This window comes from Panthera tigris, chromosome B4 (genome assembly GCF_018350195.1).
Source record: "Panthera tigris isolate Pti1 chromosome B4, P.tigris_Pti1_mat1.1, whole genome shotgun sequence".
In the NCBI taxonomy this organism is placed as follows: Eukaryota; Metazoa; Chordata; class Mammalia; order Carnivora; family Felidae; genus Panthera; species Panthera tigris.
The window spans coordinates 25,636,322-25,658,923 of NC_056666.1; the positions used below are offsets into that span (position 1 = coordinate 25,636,322).

Below are 22,602 nucleotides of genomic sequence, written 5' to 3' on the forward strand. Positions count from 1 at the left end.
TTTTCCCAAGACTGGCTAACTAGAAATTGTCATTGTCAATCGTGACGTCATGTGTCTGCAATCTTACCCACTTCCTACACATAACTTCTTGAAAAGACACCTTTCAATCTGACTTCCCACCCATTCTTTTACCACATGGCTATATAATTACAAAAAGTTTTAAAAGTCTTCATCTAAAATATTTTCACCATGACAAAGTTTCAATATCCAATTATAAGGCTGTAGCCAATGGTGCTGAATACCATCTAAAATCATACCTCCCTCTCAAGGCAAATACCAGTTTCCATCCAGTATAATATTTTATTAACTATTCCATTGCAAACACTCTTGAATATCAAATCATGTTGTTGGTTTTTGTCAGAAACATTCTTCTTTGATTTCTAATACTCAAACCAAGATAACACTCTCAAGTAGGAGTTTAACAAGCCTTCCATTGCTAACCTCATCATTTTCTGGTTCAATATTAAATTCTCATGTGTACTCTGAGACCAAATGAAGACATTTTCAGAAAATTCTCTACCTATGAATCTCTTACTCTGAGCTCTTCACCTTTCTGAACACTGTGTCTTTAATTTCCTTATTCTTTCAGAACTAAAATTCAATCTCCTCTGTACCAGTACAAGTCAATGACTCCAAATTACTAATCAGGGTCCATTAATTTTTAACAATATGTTCATGTACTTATTTTACTTACAGGGATTAGGAATTATGGCTTGTGCATGTTTTCGCTTCATCTTTTATTTAATACTATCTTTTTTGACTACCAATTTAAGACCATTATAGCACAGTTCCACAGGAGATTTTTCAAGGAAGGCAAAAACCACTTTTGGTATCTATGCAGAAATATTCATTTGACAGCCTACGTATGCTTAATAGAAACTGTCGTAAGATAAACAATAGATAGATAATAGAAATTGCCATTCTAATCACATTGTCCATACGTAATTTTCACTCATGGAAAAATACTTCACATGTAATTGCAGGAGTATCAAGTCCAAAATGTACACGTTATAGGATTTAGTGCATTAATGACCTTCGAATTAACAGGAAGATTTTTAAATGACTTCTGTTGACCAACCACCCTTGAAGGAAAGATAACTGATACGGCTGGAAAGAAAATGGCAGGGAAGGGGTGAAATACATAAAGGAGATTCAGAGGTACGATCTTCCAGTTATAAACTAATAAGATGCAGGAATGTCGTAGACCACAGGGGGAATACAGTCAATAATAATGTAGCAATTTTGTATCATGACAGATGGTAACTAGACTAATTACAGTGACCATTTTATAATATATATAAATATCAGAACATGATGTTGTACACCTAAAACGAATACAATATTGTTATGTCAGTTATTCTTCAATTAAAAAATGGTAGGGAGAACTGAAATCTGCCTACCAATATTTTCCTAATATTTTATATTGGAAAACTGCTCTGCTCTGTAAGATGGTAGCATATATTAAAACATGAATCAGGAGAGAGAGAGAGGAGATGGGGAAGACGGGGAAGACAGGGAAGGGAGGGAAGAGGAAAGCAAAAATGATCCTATAGGAAAATAAACATTGTTGTCAAATATACTGGAATACCATCAAGTAGCCAAGTAAAATGAACCTGAACAAAACCACTAATAGGCTCTGTATTCGGTACTCTTACCTTCATTTAATGAGAAATTGATCTTGAAGTGACATTACATTCACCAACTTAAACCCTGAGCTTCCCAATTAAAGTATTTTGTAGTTGGTCACATTATCATCAAACGCTCAACTCTTTGTCCTTAATGGAATTTAGGTTATTAAAATGCCGGGCACCATTTGAAAAGATATTTGCTGAAAATTGATGCTCGAAACAAAATTCATCTGAAGTCTCAGAAAGTGGCTCTTCTGGAAGATAATTTATTACATGTCCTCACCTTCACATTGGGTTTTGACAGCAGTTTCAACAGCTCTCTGATCTCACTGTTTAATGGCTTGTTCTGAAGCTCTTCGGCCAGCTGCAAGGGAGATCACATGGACAGAGAGAGCATTTAGTAAGAGCACTGTGTAGCTCCATGTGTGACAAATGAGAATCTATCTTGCCACTTTCCAGTGATTAAGGAAAAGTCAGCATGAAAGAAAACAGACGATCAATCACTGCTCCTCTTTTTAGGCCCTTGGTAGCCCAGGTCCCAGCCCGGGATCTTGGCTGAGAGTATAACTAAAAAAAATCCTATCAGCCAGATCACCTTCTGATTTATTGCAATGAGGGCAAATCCCAGCACTTCATCTTAAGGAATGGTCTTTTGCATGCAAACAAAGGACCACTTGTAAAAAGGACTGGATCAGGCTTTGACACTATTTTTTAAAAGAGAGAGAAAGGAAGAAAAAGAAAAAAAATGTAAAAAAAGTTTCTGAATGAGGTGGTGAAACCCACAGGGTTTCCAAAAATCCACAGTAGCTTGCTGTTTAGAGCTGAAGTGAAAAAGAACTAGAATGTCTCTAATAGAGCAAATGGTCTGAAACTTTTATTATGTTTACCTACACAGACTAAGAAGTCCGTTAAATGGGAACCAGGCTAATCGTAAAATGACTTACAATAGGTTGACAAGTACTCTGGTACCAAAAATGCTGACTGTATTCTACTATAATGATCGAGAATGCCCGTAGATGATTCTAGCTAAAGAAAGGGTTAGAACCTTGAACCTGTCTCATGTTCTTCACTTAGAGATGTTCCTATCAGCATTCTGTTCCATTTCAGGTATGGTAAGGATCATATATTTTCGAAAGAAAAGCAAGAACAAATAGAAAAAAAAAATTACAGGGGTGCTGGGGTGGCTCAGTTGGTTAAGTATCTGACTTCTGATTTGGGCTCAAGTCACGATCTCATGGTTTGTGAGGTTGGAGCCCTGCATCGGGCTCTGCACGGACAGAGCAGAGCCTGCTTGAGATTCTCTCTCTCTCTCCCTCTGCCCCTCCCTCTCTCTCTTAAATAAACATTAAAAGAAAGAAATTTAAAAAAAGAAAAAAAATTGTGAAATACTCAGTAAAGAATTCAAAATATGTACATATATTTTCATTTAAAAACCGTTCTTAAGATAATTGCATGAAATTTCTTTTTGTTTCCACCAAGGTTTTTAAAAAGAGCTGTTCTTATCTCTGGAAAAGGACTTTTCTCTAAAAGAAGGGCATAATATAAATTATACACAAAAAATAAAATCTGATAAAATTGATAAATTCCCTGGTTACATTTCAAAAAGTGATTTTACTTTTCCAAGGTAAAAAGTTAAAATAATTCTTAGAAATAATCGCTAACTTACAAAAAGGCATGAAAGGCTCTTTGCATGCCTTAGTCACTTTTTAAAAATTTAAATATATTGCTGGGATGAATTAGAAAATGCTACATTTTACTGTATAAGTCTCTAATTTTTTTTTTAAAAGCAATACTGTAATATGATTGGGCCTCAATCACATTGGATATCAACAAATACTTCCCCAAACCCTCAAGAGTCAATGTCTTTAAGGTGATTTTTAAGACTTTCTCGAGTGGCAACTATAGCTTACAGCTGTAGAATTCTATCTACACCTTCACTTCAAAAATTTTGGTTCTACGATGCACAGGAGTAAGTCGCCTCATAAAACACATACACTGAAACATCCCGATAATTTGTAATCTCTGGATAAACCTGGAAGGGAGGCTGGGGACTCACCAGGCAGCAAACATCTGAGAGATTTATTACATATGCTTTATTATCTAAATTAGGAGATACAATATATATAAGAAAATCAACCTCGGAAGGTGGTTGGTTTTCTTAAATTATACTTATGGCCCTGATATTTTACTCAAGTGAACTACTGCTTGTTTTATCACGACAAAGTAAAAAGTTTAAAAGGCAACAGGTAAGTTAACAGGACATCACTAAGACGAGCCTTCACCCGCAACCAATTTCTTGTGCAGCTTTGGTGTCTTATAGTTTATCCAGGTGCGCTCTCAATTCATCCGAGTTTGAAAGTTAACAGTAAGAAACAGCAAGTTAGCTCCCTCCCCCAGATCGAAAATAAAATTATAGCCACAGGAAATTAACTACTCCATCAATGCCAACTGCTTCTAAAATTTATTTTTTGGTTATGAAGGTAATTTGGAAAGGTCTAATATCCATAAATCATTACTATGCTTTATAATCCATTTTAAAAACAATCCTGTCTTTTTATGTATTTCATATGCCTCATTCCTATACGAGTATCTGTCATTTTTTTTAGCACTGTCAGCAATAGACATATCTCATTTGTCTTTATTTCTCCAAAGCATTCCTCCTGCCTGTGACTTTTCTCAGAACGCTAATAGCTGACAGCTTCTCTCTCCCGGGAGAGTTAGAGCCTAAAATTTCTGTTACGTAGTTACCAAGGCAGAACAAGATGGTATCTCCAATGCAAAATTTTTAGAGCAGGAGAGTGAATGAAAATCAGCATAATATCAGCATAAGCTCTGTGATGACAGGACTTTTGGAAACGTTTGCAGCTTCTTCTGGTTTTCGCTCATTGGATCACACGCGTCTGTCTGCACCGGGATGAGCTCCGTCCCGGCCAGGCCCGAGGGAGCCATGTCCCAGGGAGCTCAGGAAGGCACACTTACATCATCGGCCAAGACCGCTGCGCCGTGGAGGATGGGCACGGGGTTCTGCTTCTCATAGTAGTGGAGTTTTTCATGAATCTGGAAGAAAAACAAGCGAGTATAAGTTCACCTGCTGGCAAACAGGAAGATACTGTAAGATTTTTATCACCGCCAAGAAAACTGATCCGCTCGACTCTCTAAACAAAAACTGTATGTTTCGATACACCTAGAGATGACAGGTATGTGGGCATCATTCATCTCTGGTCCAGTGTTTCTAACATGAGGTCAAATGGGGGAAAAAATCGTTATCAAATAGGACTCACAGAAAAGCTAAACCTTAGTTTTTCCCCCGAATAATTGTTAGTTTTATAAAATCTGTAATTTCTAAAACATATTGCTTCAATACCTTAAGTATTGGTTGTAATTTATATTCCTGCTAAAAACATAAATTATGATTAAAGCAAAGTGATAAGCTGGCAGCTACATCCTGCCAGGCTGGTTTGTGATAACCACGAAGAGCGAGGGGGCTGGCACTGTGGGGGCCAGTGGTCAGCACTCTGGGAACGCCTTCCTGAGCATGCTGTTCCTTTGAGTCTTTTTTTCCCCCCAAATTGTCAACGTCTCCCCCGCCCAGGGTCAAACTTCTAAGAAACAAAGAGAGTTCTCATAGCTAGAGAGACACGTCTCATAACTATTAAGCTTAAATAATTTTCTGTACTGTAAAACCAGTAAAATTATATTGTTAAATAATAAATACTTTGGTCCTTCATTTCCCATCATTACCCAAGATACTAAAAGGCCAGAAGATAGTTTAGTGCATTATAAGACAGCGTTCTGTAAAAACAAACAAAAAAACGAGTATTATCAAGAGATGAAAGATGCTTTGACAAACACAAAGCATTTGATTGATTTCAGTTTGATCAATTTCAGCTCATACAGAGGTGCCCTTAAAATGTTATACTTGAAAACTTACTTGAGCCTCTACTTATTCATTTACACTTGAAGAAATTGCCCCTCACTATATATAAAAAACAGTTGCACTTCAGAATTTCCCATTTTTAATAGGTATCAAGTAATACACTCTTAGGTATCCAGTAATATACTCTTTAATTATACTGAAAGCTAACCAAACTCTCTTGTAAAATGTCTGGAAGATAGATTTTATTTTGATTAGCCAGATGCTACTGCTAAGAGAGGATTCTATTACCTTTTTGGCAAGCTGGTCCACGATGCAAAGTATCAGGGAAAGAATTTTGACACTTATGATATTACCAGTGATCAGGGCCACAGTTTTGCTTGAAATACTGGAGTATTTAAATATTAATCACGGTAGGGTAATAAACAAATTATTGTGTTAAGACTACAAGCTATAGAAGGAGCAAGATTTGATGTGAGAAACTATTACAGTATGATCGAAAACAAAACCGTCCCACCTAAGAGCTGAATTAATTTTGCTTAAGTCAGTATCAAAAATTCAGTCACCTCAACAAACACTATCGTAGAATGCTGAACCTACCCTTCTCGGAAGACTCGCCTAGCTTTATTGCAACTACTCGTTTAAATGTCTGTTTCCCTGTAATAATAAATACAGAGGCTCATAGTTACTAGGGACTTACCGTGTGTCTGTATTCCCTATATAACAGTGATCAGTACTATCAGTAATACAGTCTTCAGGGAGTTCAGTATTTTAATTCCTTAACCCTCACAAGAATAGTAAGAGGCAGAATGCAACAGCATCCCATTTTACGGATGAGCAGATACACAGGAGTCAAGCAATGTGCTGTGGTTCCACAGAGAAGCAGCTGAGCTGGGACTTAAAGGTCAGGCCACCTGGCTTAGTGTCCGAGCTCTTCACTGCTCCAGAAGCCTGCCTCTCAGACTAACATTCCTCTGCCTTTCTCACGGACCTCGTTCACTGCTGGCTGAACAGGACAGAGAGGAGGCTGGGCAGATACGTGACAAATAATAATGGCTGTTTCCAATGACCACAGGATGGTCCCTTGGCACCCCTCCCCTTATTTTTTCTTTCCAACATTTCTTTGGTTTTCCAGATTAATTTATATTGATACACTACTGTAATCACAGCCTAAAATTACATGCCCCAAATAAATGTATTGTTTCTCCACTTACTTTGCTGCTTCTGAGTGTCTTTTAAAACCTGTGAGCCCCTCTTCCCACATCATCTTCTGTAGATCTTCAGCCAAGTGATATGAAAACCTGCCCCCACCCTGCCCACCCTGGGACTTTGTATTCTATCAAGAATTTTCAAATGTTCTCCTACAGTTTCTTTTTTGTGTTTTTTTTTCTCCTAGAATTTCTAACTGCCGGTAACCCTATGTTGATACATGTTTCACTTCAGGACAGAATTTTAAAAATTAAGTTGGTAGGAAAGTAAAAATTATTCTAAGTAGTTCTAAGTTGTCCGTTGTTTCCCAAATAATTGACTTTTATTGGTATTTATAATATCCAGGAAGAAAATGAAAAACAAAAATGAGTTTTAAATACTAATATAATAAACAGGTAAGACGTATAAACTTCACCCCAAGGTTATTCAACAGAACTCTCTGTGATATTGAAAACATTCTGGGGGCACCTAGATGGCTCAGTCGGTTAAGCATCCGATTCTTGATCTCATGAGGCTCAAGGTTGTGAGTTCAAGTCCTGAGTTGGCCTCCACGATGGGCATGGGGCCTACTTAAAATTAAAAAAAAAACGTTCTGTACCTGCTTGCCCAACATGGTTGGTCACCGGCCACATGTGGCTAGTGAGCACTTGTCCTGTGGCTAGTTTACTTAAGGAACTGAATTTTTTATCTTATGTAATTTTTATTAATTTAAATTTAAATGCCCACATGAGGCTAGTGGCTTTCATATTGAATGATATGGCACAGCTTTATGTTAAGTGCTCTGTAATTCACCTTTACACACCAGAAAAATTCACTCTGATATAGTTTAGTCAATTTCCCTGAGTGCTAACATTCTGGAATCCAACAGACAAACAGAACCGCAGACACAGCATCTAATTACTAAATATCATGTATTGCCAAACCTACAAAATCTCATTTATTTTAACTTAAACACTTCCCTTTGCAGACTCAGCCATGCAATAAAAGCATACTTCGTTTTCGTCCTCTGAACAACAAGAAGAGAGCAAAAGTGGAAGGAGTTGCAGAAAGAAAAGAGGAGTAAAAAAGACTGGCGAAAAGGGGAGACTGGTTAGTTTCATACAATAGCAAAACAGGCAATTATTCAAAAGTAAGGTCCTAAAAAATGGCATGCTAAAATATTTAAAATACACTATTAAGAAAAAAGGACGTTTTAAAACGGAGACATTTATGCTCCACTAAATAGTGATTATGCACGTGGCCGCAAGGGTTCGTCTTCTGTAATTATACTTACATCAGAAAAAGTCAGTTAAAATAAAAACCATTTCTACATGTAACCAATTCTTATAGGAAAGCTGTAATTACCTTCATTTACACACATCTTGAAAATAAATGTTTAATTTCTGTAAGAGAATCTGGTGTCAATAATACAATTTTTGTACACATATCACAGAGATGGTTTTAAATGAAGCTTCAACAGCAAATGTATAAAATAAATCTTGACTAATCTCAACACAATTATTTGTTTGAAACGTCTCAGTGACATGTAGAGGTAAACGGAAGAACCCAATCATGGTTACCCAAATGGTATTAAATAAACCACAGCTGTAAAAATCCTTTTCCTGCCTTCTATTATGAATATTAAAAAGCAGTGAAAACAACCGCTCAGTAGTTGGATTCTCTATGTTAACAGCAAGCGGCCAAACCAGAATTAGCACTGCACGCACCCCACCCCCCACCCAGCTACCTCATGTATTTGGAACACGGAGAAGAGAGAGTTCCGAGTATTAGAAGATCCACGGGACACAATGCCAGCCAGGAGGAGCTGGGAATGACAGAACTATGTTGTGTAGGGTTTAAAATAAATAAATAAAAATATTCTACTAATGGCGAGGATCCTCTTTTAAAAAATAATAATCTTTCTCCAAAAAAACCCATTTTATTAGGAAAGAGGAAATTTAAAGCTGGAAAAACATCAACAGAACAGAGGCCACAGTGCTCAACTGTATGTCCTTCTTTCCAATTTTATAGCACTACTCTCTCTTTTGGCGAATTTTCTTGGCCAATAGCTCCAAAAAAATAAAATTATTAAAACTGATGAGGGGTAATGCTTTGTTCCCTGTCTTTAATATGCGATGAATTCTGGCTTTCCACTGCCATAGATCCATAGTATCATGTGAAATTAATACCCATGCACGAGTTATATTATTATTATCATTATTTTTTTTAATGAATGTTCATGGCACATGGGTAGCTCAGTCAGTTAAGCATAGGATTGGGTCATGATCTCAGGGGTTGTGAGATGGAGCCCCTCGTTGGGCTCGGTGCTGGGTGCAGAGCCTCGGTGGGATCCTCTCTCTTCCTTTCTCTCTTGCAGCCCTGCCTATCCCCCCTCTGAAAATAAATAAACTTTAAGATATATATATGAAAAAATTTAATGTTCAATCTCACAAAACGTTTTCCATTAGATACAACCATACTGTTTTTCCTGTTTGGCAAGGTAATATGGGAATTCTATTCATAGATTTCAAACTACTACTCATCCTGGCATTCCCACGGTGAACCTTGCTCGATTAGGATATATTGATCTTTTAATGTGCTGTGGAATCCACTGGCTAATATTTTATTTAGACTTTCTCCATCAATATTCTTGACTGAGGCTGTGTTATTTTTTTCCCCATTGGTCCTGTCTTTCTTAGGTCTTGATATCAATATTCTACTAACTTCATTTTTTTTAAAACTATGGAAGCTTCTATCTTTTTATATGGGCTGAAAACATCTCAATACTACTGGAGTGATCTCTTCTTGAAATATTTTACTGCATTCCCCTGAGAAACTAGCTGGATCTGACATATTTTGGAGGGTAGCTTTATCCCTCAACTTTATTTCTTCTGGGTGGCTTCAGGCAATTTCTCCATGTAGGTTTTTCTATCTTTTCCATTGTCAGTTGTGGCAAACACGATCTCCTAGAAAAATTATTCGTTTTTTTCCTGGTCTTAAGAAATACCATCTTCCAGAAAATTATTCGTTTTCTCTTTGAATCCACTGAAGCAAAATAGCCTCTTGCGAGTCTTTGAATTTCCTCTATTACACATTTTCTTTAGCACCATTTCTTAGTTGCTGTATCCACGCTTTCTCTATTTCTACCCTTTATCCCTCCGTTAGTTAACAAACATTGATTTCACTGTATTTTCAAAGAACTACCTTTTAGATTAGCTTTACTGTTTTTGTTTTCTAGTATTTTTCTGTTTTCATCTTAGTTCATTCCTTCTTTCTGTAATCCAGCCCTTCGTAACCCTTCAGTCATTAACACTTCATCGCACAAATTATAAGAAAACGAAAGAAAAGGCAAACTACCCTAACTGGAGTTTCGTTCATTCACAAAACACTGACTAAAGCAAGCACCCGTTCTAGGAGAAAGATACTCAGTATGGAAAAAAAAATATATGGCAAGAGTGTACGTCACTTAAACTTAAAAAATATATGGCAAGAGTGTACGTCTATTTAGAAAGGTAATAGCCTGGGAAAGATGAGGACACAAACCACAGAAAGGGAAAACTTCAGTTGACCTATTCAAGCAAGTGAGAATAGTATTTGTCCCTGTTTCATTCACTGCCCATTAGCTGGGCAGCTGAGATCATTTGTTTTGTTTCTTAAATTCCACATACGAGTGAAATCATGGGGTTTTTGTCTTTCTCTGACTGACTTCTTTCACTTAGCCTAATAATTCTCTAGCTCCATCCAAGTCATTGCAAGTGGCAAGATTTCATTATTTTTAGGACTGGCTAATATGCCATTGTATATATACACCACATCTTCCCATTCTTTAACTTCTAAAATGTTTGAAATGTTTTAATTATTAATGTTCTATTTTAAATACGTTAAACGTTTTTTGAAAATAAAGCAAATATATTTCACTGCATACCCAGCATCAAAATTAAAGCGTTATTAGCCTGGCATATTTGCTTCAAATATCTCTTAAAGTAATTCATAAGAGATAAGGCTACAGACCCGTCTTTCTGTCCCTTCCTCTTTCCTCTCTGCCAAGGAAACGAAACATTATGTTGACACTGACAGATATATTCCCATATGCATTTTCATCTTTTTCAACATATACACATTGATAAACATAAGCTTGTTTTTTTTAATTTTTACTTAAGTTCTAGTTAACATATAGTGTAACACTGGTTTCAGGAGTAGAATTTAGTGATTCATCACTTCCGTATACAGCCAGTGCTCATCAAAGCTATTTTTGTACATAAATGGCACTGTTTCCTCAACAACTGGGTTCTTCATTCGATACTACATTGAGATATCTAGCTTGATACATGTATATGTCATTCATCCATTTTAACAGCTCGATAATATTCTGTCATACTAATTAACAGTAGTTTACATGGGACATCCAGGTGGCGTAGTTGGTTAAGCATCCGACTTCGGCTCAGGTCATGATCTCACAGTTCATGAGTTCGAGCCCCACAACGGGCTCTGTGCTGACAGCTCAAAGTCTGGAACCTGCTTTGTATTCTCTGTCTCCCTCTCTCTCTGCCCCTCCCCTGCTTGTGCTCTTTCTCTCTCTCAAAACTAAACATTAAAAACAAAAACAAAAAAAACAGTAGTTTCCCTATCTTTTTTTTTTTTTTTTTTAAAACTGAGAACACGGTGGTTGTTTCTGCTCTTTGTTATTGAATGCCTTTTCACACCACTCCTCCCTGCACTGTGGGAGATGCCTAACAGTCGTCAAGTGTTTCCTGAGTGCCCAGACCCTTGCCAACACTTGGTGTTATCAGACATCTTGCTAATCAAATGGATAGGAAATGGAATCTCCCTATGGCTTTAATGTCTATCTTCTCCAATTTCCGAGTTCTGTTTTCACAATAGTTTCAGAGTCAGAGACAGCTGCTCCCAACATAAACTGTCCTCTTCCACAGCCGTTGAAGAACTGTAGCTAGACAGCCACTGCCTAGTGAAGCCACATTTCCTGTCATGTCCACCCTCCACCCCTCCCCCTACAGCTCAGCCATCAAGCGCGACAGGGAAGTTCTAAGTGCCACTTCCAGGCTGAGGCTTTTAAGAAATTGGGATGCTTCCTCCATACTCTCCCCCTCCCCCAGCTGCCTGCAGACTATGACAAGGCCTTAAATGACAGCAAAGCCACCAGATGGAAGCATCTGGGTCCCCAAAAGACCTTACAGAGGACAGCGACACCTCAATCTGACGTATCCCTCTAAATGATCGCTGAGCAGGAAATCAACTTCTGTTGTACCTAAACTATTACATTTTTTTGGACTACTTGCCAATTGTCCACCCTACCTTAAAAAATACGGTGGCCCTGGGCACACATAAGTTACTTTAACATAGCCAAAGACATCCAGATTTTTCTATATGGTTGCGCATTTTGTTTCTTAAAGAAAATATTCCCTGTCCTAATAAAGAGATTCTGCTGTGACTTCTTTAAAGTTTTACAGTTTGACTTCGTATAGTGAAAGAGCTCTAACTTAATCTATGTCCAAAAGGATAGCACCATTTAATCTCTTCCCACTGATATGTAATATTACTTACCAAACTCCCATACACAAGTTATCTGTAGCTGGGCTCTCTATTCTGTATTCTTAATTTGTTTCTTTGAGCCAATATTGTTATTATACTTTTATCTATACTCTTGACATTTAGAGTAAGGAAAAACTTCTTAGCCCTTTTTTCTGCCACAAGGGTTTTGGGTTAAGCTTGCCACCTACCCATATTCCGTGAAAAACGAAGTTGGGATATCTTAACCGTCTCCCAGCATTCTGGGAATTTTCTTGAAATCTATCTTCCACACTTTGCTCTCCTAAACTGTCTAATCTCTAAAGAACTTATTTACACAGTGTTTTTTTCAAGTATTTATTTTTGAGAGAGAGAGAGGAGACACACAAATGGGGGAAATGGCAGAGAAAGGGTGACGCAGAATCTGAAGCAGGTTCCAGGCTCTGAGCTGTTAGTGCAGAGTCCAACGCAGGGCTCGAACTCACAAACCGTGAGAACATGACCTGAACCGAAGTCAGATGCTTAACTGACAGCCACCCAGGTGCCCCTCACAGAGTGTTTTGAGTGTTTTTTTTTTTTTAAAATAACTCTGCATCTTATTTGTATAGTTCAAATAGGACTCTTTTTACAAATCTCTGTTCTTTTTTTCCTAGCACCTCATGTTCTTCTTATGCTTAAAGCCTTCTTTATAGCTGATATCATTTAAGCATACTTATTTTATAAAATTGTTGTATTACATAGAGTGCTTAACTTTTAATCTTGCTATTTGCGATGCCTGCAGACTGTAGCTGAGGGTAGACTGTATTCTCAAATGTTTTGTAATCTGGGGTTGTTAGTAAATCTTCCAAGCGGTGTCAGATTAAATCCTAGGTTGATGGTATATCTTTTCAGAAAGCCTTTTTATTTGCTTCTGATGGGTGAGTTTGCAAAATCGCCAGCCACTTTGCTACTTTCACAATTTGGGATTCCTGGGCTTTGTGGGCAAAAACTCCAACCACAGGAAAGATCTTGGGAAAATGGTGGGGGAAGAGATCCTGAGCTCACCTCTCACAGATACATCAACGCTAGAACTACAGAAGACGCAACTCACTGTGAACATCATCTAAAGACTGGCAAAATACATCTTCCACAGATCAACAGTTAAAGGGGAAGCCACATGAAGAAGGATAGGGGAAAGAGATACATTGGAAACAAAATCCCCAGACCCATGACCCACCAGGAGGGATATTACAAGCATGAAGACGCTCTCTCAGAAGAGAGGGAAATCAGCCCCATAAAGACAAGCCTCCATAAAGCCTGGTTTGAAAGTCAGCAGTGCTTAACTGTGGGAGCTCTGAAAATCAGGACTCAACCACAGGGGAGCCAGAGGGCTACGGGAAACCAAGAGTGCACTCTTTCAAGGGCCAATGCACCATATTGCTTAGTCTGAGACCCAGCCCAGAGGCAGCGGTTTGAAAATCACCTGGGTTATACATGAAGGAAATTAATTGACTTATTTTATAGCATGTGCTGGAGAAGCAGGAATCTCTACGAACCTTCTGCAGAACAGCAGTGTTGGCGGGAGCCCTTTCTCTTGCCTTCCACCAGCCAGCTGGCCAGACACCGGAGTGAGTCAGTTCTGCCAGTCTCCATCTACCTTGCTCGCGCTGCTTGCCCTGCATTGGCGCTCCCTGTGAACCCAGCCCACCAGATCTGCCCACCCTAGCAGGTGCCCCTCCAAAGCAGCTCCTGCTCCGACAAACCAGGTGGGCAGCCTCAGTGGACCAGCACCCTCTAAAACAATTCCTGTCCTGGAGAAAGGGGGCCAGTCATGTGTACCAGCGTGCCCAAAGCAGTTGCAGCCAGGACTCTCAGCCAGCTGCACTGGGAGCTAACCCTGCCCACCAGTGTGCCTACGGCAGCCACAGCCCAGTCACAAAGGGGGCACATGCTGCCCACATGGGGACATGCCACAAGTGCCTGCTACTGGTGACCAAAGGGTATTGTGCTCCTGGACCCACAGGATGCCTTCTATATAAGGCCGCTGCCTTCAACACCAGGAGACGTAGCTGACCTACCGAATACATAGAAACAAACAAGAGAGACAAAATAAGGAGACGAAGGAACATGCTCCAAACAAAGGAACAAGATAAAACTTGAGGGAAAGAACTAAAAGAAACAGAGAAAAGGAATCTACCTAACGAACAGTTCAAAGTAATGGTCATTAAGGGGTCCCTGGGTGGCTCAGTTGGTTAAGAGCATGACTCTTAACCTCAGCTCATGTATTGATCTCAGGGTGATGAGTTCAAGCCCTGCATTAAGCCCCACACTGTGTGTCAAGCCTCCTTTAAAAAAAAAAAAAAAGCTGGGGTAGCAATTCCCATATCAGACAGAATAGACTTTAAAACAAAGAGACTTTAAAACAATAAGACAGGGGCGCTTGGGTGGCTCAGTCAAGCATCCGACTTTGGCTCAGATTATGATTTCACAGTTTGTGGGTTTGAGCCCACATCGGGCTCTGTGCAGACAGCTCAGAGCCTGGAGCCTGCTTCAGATTCTGTGTCTCCCTCTCTCTCTGCCCCTCCCCCAGTCACAATCTGTCTCTCAAAAGTCAATAAATGTTAAAAAAAAAAAATTGTTTTTAAAGAGTGTAATCAGACAAAAACATCACATAACAATAAAGGGATCAATCCAACAAGAGGATATAACAACTGTAAATATCTATGTACCTAAGACAGGAGCACCTAAATTTATAAAGGAAATACTGAGATATAAAGGGAGAAACTGACAATAATAAAATACTGTGGGACTTTAATACCCCAATTATATCAATGGATAGATCTCTGAGACAGAAAATCCATAACGGCTCTGAATGACACATTCAACCACATGGACTTAACAGATATATACAGAATATACTTTCTTTTCAAGTGCATGTGAAAAATTCTCCAAAACATATCACACGTTAAGCCACAAAACTAGTCTCAAAAAGTTCAAGGAGACTAAAATCATAACAAGCATCTTTTTTGACCATAATGCTATGAAATTAGAAATCCATTACAAGAAAACACTGAAAAAACTACAAAGTGGAGGCTAAACAACCAGTCAACGAAGACACCAAAGAGTAAAAAATAATGTGTGTATACACACACACACACACACACACACACACCTGGAAACAAATGAAAATGGAAATACAATGGTTCAAAATCTTTGCCACACAGCAAAAGCACTTCTAATAAGGATGTTTATAATGATCCAGAACTACCTTAAGAACCAAGAAAAAGTCCAAATGAACACTTTAACCTTATACTTAAAAGAACTAGGTAAAAAGAACAAAGCCCAAAGCCAGCAGAAAGAAGGAAATAATAAAAATCAGAGTGTAAATAAATGAAATAGAAATTAAGAGAACATAGATAAGATTGATGAAGCTAAGCTGGTTCTTTGAAAAGATAAACAAAATTGACAAAACTTCAGTCAGACTCATCAAAAAAAAAAGGGAGAAAGGACTTAAAGTCAGAATGAAAGAAGTTACAACCAATATCACAGAAACACAAAATTATTTATTATTCAGAATATTAATTATATATAAATAATATAAACATAAGTAATATAATATTAACAATTATAAGAGACTACTACAAAAAATTATGCACCAACAAATTGGACAACCTTGAAAAAATGGGTAAACCCCTAGAAACATACAATCTTCCAACACTGAATTAGGAAGAAATAGAAAATCTGTAGAGATAAATTACTAGTAACAAAACTGAATCAGTAACAACAATAATAGCTTCATGGTGAATTCCAGCAAACATTTAAACAAGAGTTAATGTAGTTAGTTAACTAGGCTAGTTAACCTAGCCTTCTCAAAATGTTCCACAAAATTGAAGACAGAGGAACGCTTCCAAATTCATTCTACAAGGACATTATTCGGATACCAAAATAAAGACACTACAAAAAAAAATTAAAGACCAATATTCTTAATGACTATAGATGCAAAAATCTTCAAACAAAATATCAGCAAACCAAATGCAACAATATATTAATGAGATTATTCACCATAATCAAATGTACTTGTTTTAGGGATCAAAGGGTGGTTCAATATCCTCAAATCAACATGATACACCACTTTAACAAAATGAAGGGTAAAAATCATATGATCATCTCAACAGGACGCAGAAAAAGCATTTGACAAAATTCAACATGCATTCATCATAAAAACTCTCAATAAAGTGGATAGAGAGAGAACTTAACTCAAAATAAAAAAAGGCCATATATGACATAACCCACAGCTAACATCATACTCAAGAGTAAAAGCTAAAAGCTTTCCCTCTAAGATCAGGAATAAGACAAGGATGCCCACGCTTGCCACGTTTATTCAACATAGTACTGGAGGTCCTAGCCACAGCAATGAGACAAAAGAAGCGGGGGGGGGGGGGGGCGGCATCTGGGTGGCTCAGTTGGTCAGGCATCCAATTTCAGCTCAGGTCATGATCTTGTGGTTTGGGAGTTTTAGCCCCACCTCGGGTTCTCTGCTGTCAGTGCAGAGCCCATGTGGGATCCTCTGTCTCCCTCTCTCTCTGCCCCAACCCTGCTTGTGCACTCTCTCCCTCAAAAATAAATAAACATTGAAAAAAAAATTTTAAGCCACCCAAGTTGGTAAGAAAGAGGTAAAACATGATATGATATATAGAAAATCTTAAAGGCTCCACCAAAAAAACAAAAAACAAAAACAAAAAACTATTAAATGAATTCAGTAAAGTTGCAAGGCACAAAATTATATACTCTGAAATCTGTTGTTTTTACACAGTAATAATAAACTGTCAGAAAAAAATGGAGAAAACAATCTCATTTACAATCACAACAAAAAGAGTAAAACACCTAGAAATAAATTTAACCAAGGAGGTAAAAGACCTGTACTCTGAAAACTATAAGACACTGATGAAAGAAACTGAAGAAGATACAAATGAATGGAAAGATATCCCATGCTCATGGATTGGAAGAATTAATATTGTTAAAATATCCATATGACCCAAAGCAATCTACAGATTCAGTGCAATCCCTATCAAAATACCAATAGTATTTTTCATAGAACTCTAACAAATAATCCTAAAGTTTGTATGGAATCACAAAAGATCCAGAATAGCCAAAGAAATCTTGCTTGGAAAAGAAGAACTAAGCTGGAGGCATCACAATCCCAGGTTTCAGACTATACTACAAAGCTATCGTCATCAAAACAGTATGATACTGGCACAAAAATGGACACAGAGATCAATGGAACAAAATAGGGAGCCCAGAAATAAACCAAGTGTACATGGTCAACTAATCTATGGCAAAGGAGGCAAGAATATACTATCCTATGGGGAAAGGATAATAATTACTTTTTCAAATAAATAAATAGTGTTGGGAAAACAAGACAGCCACATGGAAAAGAATGAAACTGGACCACTTTCTTACACCATACACAAAAATTAACTCAAAGTGGATTAAAGACCTAAGTGTAACAACTGAAACCATAAACTCCTAAAAGAGAACCCAGATCTTAGTACTATTTTTCTGGATGTGTTTCCTTAAGCAAGGGAAACAAAAACAAAAATAAACAAGTAAAACTGTATCACACTAAAAACTTTCTGCACAGCAATGAACTAAATGAAAAGGGAACCTACTGAAGGGGAGAAAATGATACATCTGATAAGGGGTCAATATCCAAAATATTTAAAGAGCTCATACAAATTAATACCACCAAAAACAATCTAATTAAAAAAATGGACAGACGACTTATGCAGGCATTTTATCCAAGAAGATATACAGATGGCCAACGGACACATGAAAAGATGCTCAACATGACTAATCATCAGGGGAATGAAATTCAAAACCACAATGAGATATCATGTAACACCTGTCAGAATGACTATCATCAAAAAGACAAAAAACAAGTGTTGGCCAGGACGTGCAGAAAAGGGAACACTTGTGTACTGTTGATGGGAATGTAAATTGATGCAGACACTGTGGAAAAGTGTAGAAGTTTCTTAAAAAATTTTAAATGGAACTACCACATGATCCAATAATTCTACTTCTGGGTATTTACCTGAAGAAAATAAAAACACTAATTTGAAAAGACATACACACCCCTTATTTTATGGCAGCATTATTTCTAATAGCCAAAATACAAAAGCAACCTAAGGGTCCATCGACTGATGCACAGATAAAGAAAATGTGATATGTATACATATGTGTGTGTGTGTGTGTATACACATGTTGTGTGTGTATATACACATGTGTGTATATACACACACACACATACATACACACACAATGTAATATTACTCAGCCATAAATAAGAGTGAAGTCATGCCCTTCATGACAACATGGACAGACCTAGAGGGTTATTATGCTAAGTGAAATAAGTCAGTCCGAGAAAGACAAACACTGTATGATTTCACTTATATCTGGAATCTAAAAAACAAAACAAACAGCCTCAAAAATACAAAGAAACTGGTGGTTGCCAGAGTCGAGGGAGTAGGGAGGTGGGCAAAATAGGTGAAGGGGATTGAGAGATCTGAACTTCCAGTTATGAAATAAATAAGTTCGGAGATGAAAAGTACAGTATAGGGAATATAGTCAATAATACTGTGATAACATTGTATGAAACAGATGGTAATGACACCTATCGTGGTGAGCATTTCATAATGTATGTAATAGTTGAATCACTGTTGTATGCCTGAAGCTAATATTATAGGTCAACCACATTTCAACTAAAAATTAAAAATGGCTTTAAAACTCCACACCATGGACCAACCAGTTCATGGTTACAAAGCCTGAAACTAGACTTTTTTTAGTTTATACCTAATCCCAAAACAAGACAGCCCAAATTCTTGGCCTTCTCTCTAGAAAGGCAGTTGGAATTTTTCTCATTTTCCCATTCGCTAACAGAGTAACCCTAGAAAAGGAACCATTTTACATGTGTGACTCAGTAGCAATGCCCCACCTATATTGAGCCTAATGTCAGGAGACTGCCCCCCACCACTCCCCCATCCCCAGTCTCTGGACAACCTCTCCAACATAGCTGTATCATGAGCTTAAACAGTTCCCCGTATTTACTTTCCTCTTCATTTCTTAAGTGGATTTCCCTTACTCTCTTAACAAGCTTAGTTATGCATTTAAAAGAATGTTTGCAATTATGTACCTAGAATGTCTAGGTACTTACCGTAGGAAGTAGAAGGCTGGGTTGATTATTTAATGTAAATTAATTCTGGCTTCTAAAAAGGCAGCATCCAGTTTCCTTGCACAGTATTATTATAAAAGGGGGGGGGTCACTTCTTACTAGCAGGAGGAGATTCTAGGTACTTTTATACTTGAGCTTTCATGATTTATATTCATTTGGCTTGTGAGATACATTTTGGTCCGTGTTTCTACCTGATCTCAATGTATCTTTATAAAGTTGAAAATAATAGTTCTTCTAGCTTTGAATAACTTTTGCAGGGTTAAAGCAGAGATCCTTATGATGCTTTGGTTTTTAGACTTGCTTCCGTAGGATGTAGAATTTATGAGCATACTTGTACTCACAAGCACAGTTAATAAACAAAACTTGAGGCTGTAACTTCGCCTCAAGTGATACAACCAAAAGGGTGGGGACTGGGGCTGGGGGAGCCTTCAAATAGGAAACTGGTACTGTGCCTGCAATTCAGGCCAGGGTGTTCGCAACATCTCTATAGAGATGAATTCTTATAAGGGATATATGTGGCTATGAAGTGGTTATAAGCACCAGTAACACTTTTTAGGCTTACGTTAAATTATCAAAACAAACAAACCATCAAACTTTTGATTCTGATTGAATATGCACTGATTGTATTTGAAATCAAGTCCCAGAACCTTTTCTGCAGATCACATTACTTCAGTTCCCCGAACAAGATTCTGAAAGTAGCCGGGGCATTAAACGTTTCTTCGTAAACATTTTGTAATTCAACAAAAACTAAACTTGAGTTATCCAATCCAGAAGTCCCTAAACTGTCCCACTCTGAAATAACCCAGCATCTGTACGTACATCTTTCACATCCCTCATTGTATAATGATCAGATTCTTCTTGAAAGAAACCTATATTCAATAATCACTGAAGAACCAGGAGCTGTTAATGTTTTTTCAGGATGATGGTGGGTGTTACCATAAATGGCAAATAGGTTGCTTTGATATCATGTAACTTGGACAGGTTTCAATATACAAGTAGCAGTCAATCATTTGTAGTTTACATTTTAAGAAACAAGCACTGTAATTAGAGCTGTAAAAGCAAAGGTTTATTTATTATTTTTTTTTTGTAACAAAAGATGGAATGAGCGGTCTTAAATAGTGGCAAGATGCATATCTTGGGGTCTATGCCTAAGAGTCATGGATGGTTCTCAGCAGATCACGGCCTCCTGGAAAACTGTATATAAACTGCTGGCATGTATTTTTCTAGGAAAATAATCCAGAACTTTTACCAACAAACTCAAATGGGTCTATGATCCAAAGAAAGATTAAAACTATTGTTTTAGGTTTCCAAATACAGAGGGATGATTCGTGCCAAGAAGCTTAGACTTTACCCCTCCTCATCCTCCCCTCTAAAGAAAAGTCTGAGGATGAAACACAAGGCTGAACTTGTGCTTCAGTCCATTTTCCTTGCAGAGATTGGGGGAGGGGTGTGGGGTAGGAGCCGAGAAAGAGGAAACCAGTGAAGAGGATACTGCTCGAGTGGTAAGAAATTCCAAAGGACTTTTCATTGCTCAGTGCAAGTTACTTGCCACATTCCTCAGGCTTTCCCTTCATTTTTGTAGCAGAGTCCAATGGACTCCACCTCTCAGTAGCTGCCACTACGGCCTCCAGCCCCAAGCTACTGTGAAATCGGATACACTCTGCCCAACTGTTGTTTTCCTTGCGGTCCCCAAAGAAAAGCATATGGGTCCATTACGTTTTAGGGATTTTACTGCTACCCACATGGGGACAAGGACAAGGGCAAAGAAAAATAAACATGAGGAATTTATAACATTCTCACAGTTTTTGAAACTGAAGCATCAATGTAATTGATTAAGAGCCTTTAACTTAAACATGTCTGAGTTTAAATTCCGGTTCTGCCACTAGACAACTTACCTAACGTTCGAAATGGACTAAGTATTCATATCCCTCCCCCGCACCCTCCCCTCAAAATTCATATGTTGCAACCTATTACCCCAACGTGATGGGTTTAGGAGGTTGGTCCTCTGGGAGGTGATTAGGTCATGAGAACAGAACACTCATGAATGAGATTAGTACCCTTATAAAAGAGACCCCAAGGGGGCTCCTTCCTCCCCTCCACCACGTAAAGACATAAAGATACAGCAAAAAGACGGCCATCTATGAACAAGGAGGCAGGCTGTCACTAACACTAAATCTGCTGGCACCCTGATCTTGGACTTCCCAGCCTGCAGAACTGTGAGAAACACATTTTTATGGTTTATAAGCTACCCAGTCGATAGGGTTTTGTTATAGCAACCCAAAAGGATTAAGTTAATTTTGAAAACTTTAGTTTCCTCCTATTTAGAATAGGATAATAATAGTACCTACTACATAGCATTATTGTGAGAACAAATAAGATCACATTAAAAAGAGTTTCACGCCATCTCTAGAAAATAGAAAATACCCAGTGAACGGTAGTGTAGGTCTTGACTCTCCCTAAGGCCTTCCACTGATATTCCTAGGAAGAGGAGATTTTAGTTCCCCCTTAACTATAACACATCACGCACATAGGACACAATCAATGACTAGCGATAAAATCAAAGCAGAACTCTATGCTCACATAAGAATGTGCATTTCTGAGGGACCCTGAACCAAACGACATCCCCTGTGACATTTCTTCAAAAACAGTCAAAGTAAAAGACCTGAAAAGAATCATGAACGAAGGTAGTGAGTGGCTGCGGGGTTAAGAAAGTCTGGATGGACACAGAAAAGGCAGAAACTCATTTTTGTCCACAACAAAAGTCAAATGAGGCAGAGAGTGCAAGATCAAGCTAGGAACATCACAATGAAATTTCGAGGCAGAATATGGTTTGTGTTGAAAATGCCAGATCTACGCATTTATGAATATATGCAAAAAGTCGCATCTTAAAGTAATCCAAGTCTTGGTTTCCCTCTTCTCAAAGGAGAAAGTTCTCTCTTTAGGAGAGAGAAGAATGAAATCCTCACAAAGGAAAAAGTATATAACAGCTAGATAGAAGGGTTCTTAGAAAGAGTAGCCATTCGAATTACCTTAAAGACCATCAAAAGCTAGCTATTATTGTTGTCAGCTTTCATCTCCCTATGGGAATTTAAAGACCTTTTGTCCCCAACCCCAAATTCTGTTCAAGTGTTGAAGTGAAGACACACAGAATTTTGTTTTGGTTAGGGAATGTGGAGTGC

The 22,602-nt window shown here is 38.0% G+C and overlaps 1 protein-coding gene across 5 annotated transcripts in view; it reads right to left on the reverse strand.

Annotated features, from left to right (window-relative positions):
- Positions 1-22,602, reverse strand: part of MPP7 (membrane palmitoylated protein 7) — a 277,391-nt gene that overhangs the window by 114,177 nt on the left and 140,612 nt on the right. For all 5 annotated transcript variants that reach the window (XM_007092740.3, XM_042991295.1, XM_042991298.1 and 2 more), the window contains exons 4-5: positions 4,608-4,685; positions 1,912-1,992 (exon numbers count right to left, since the gene is read on the reverse strand). In XM_007092740.3, coding sequence (XP_007092802.1) covers positions 1,912-1,992; positions 4,608-4,685 — 159 coding nt within the window. The remainder of the gene's footprint in view (positions 1-1,911; positions 1,993-4,607; positions 4,686-22,602) is intronic.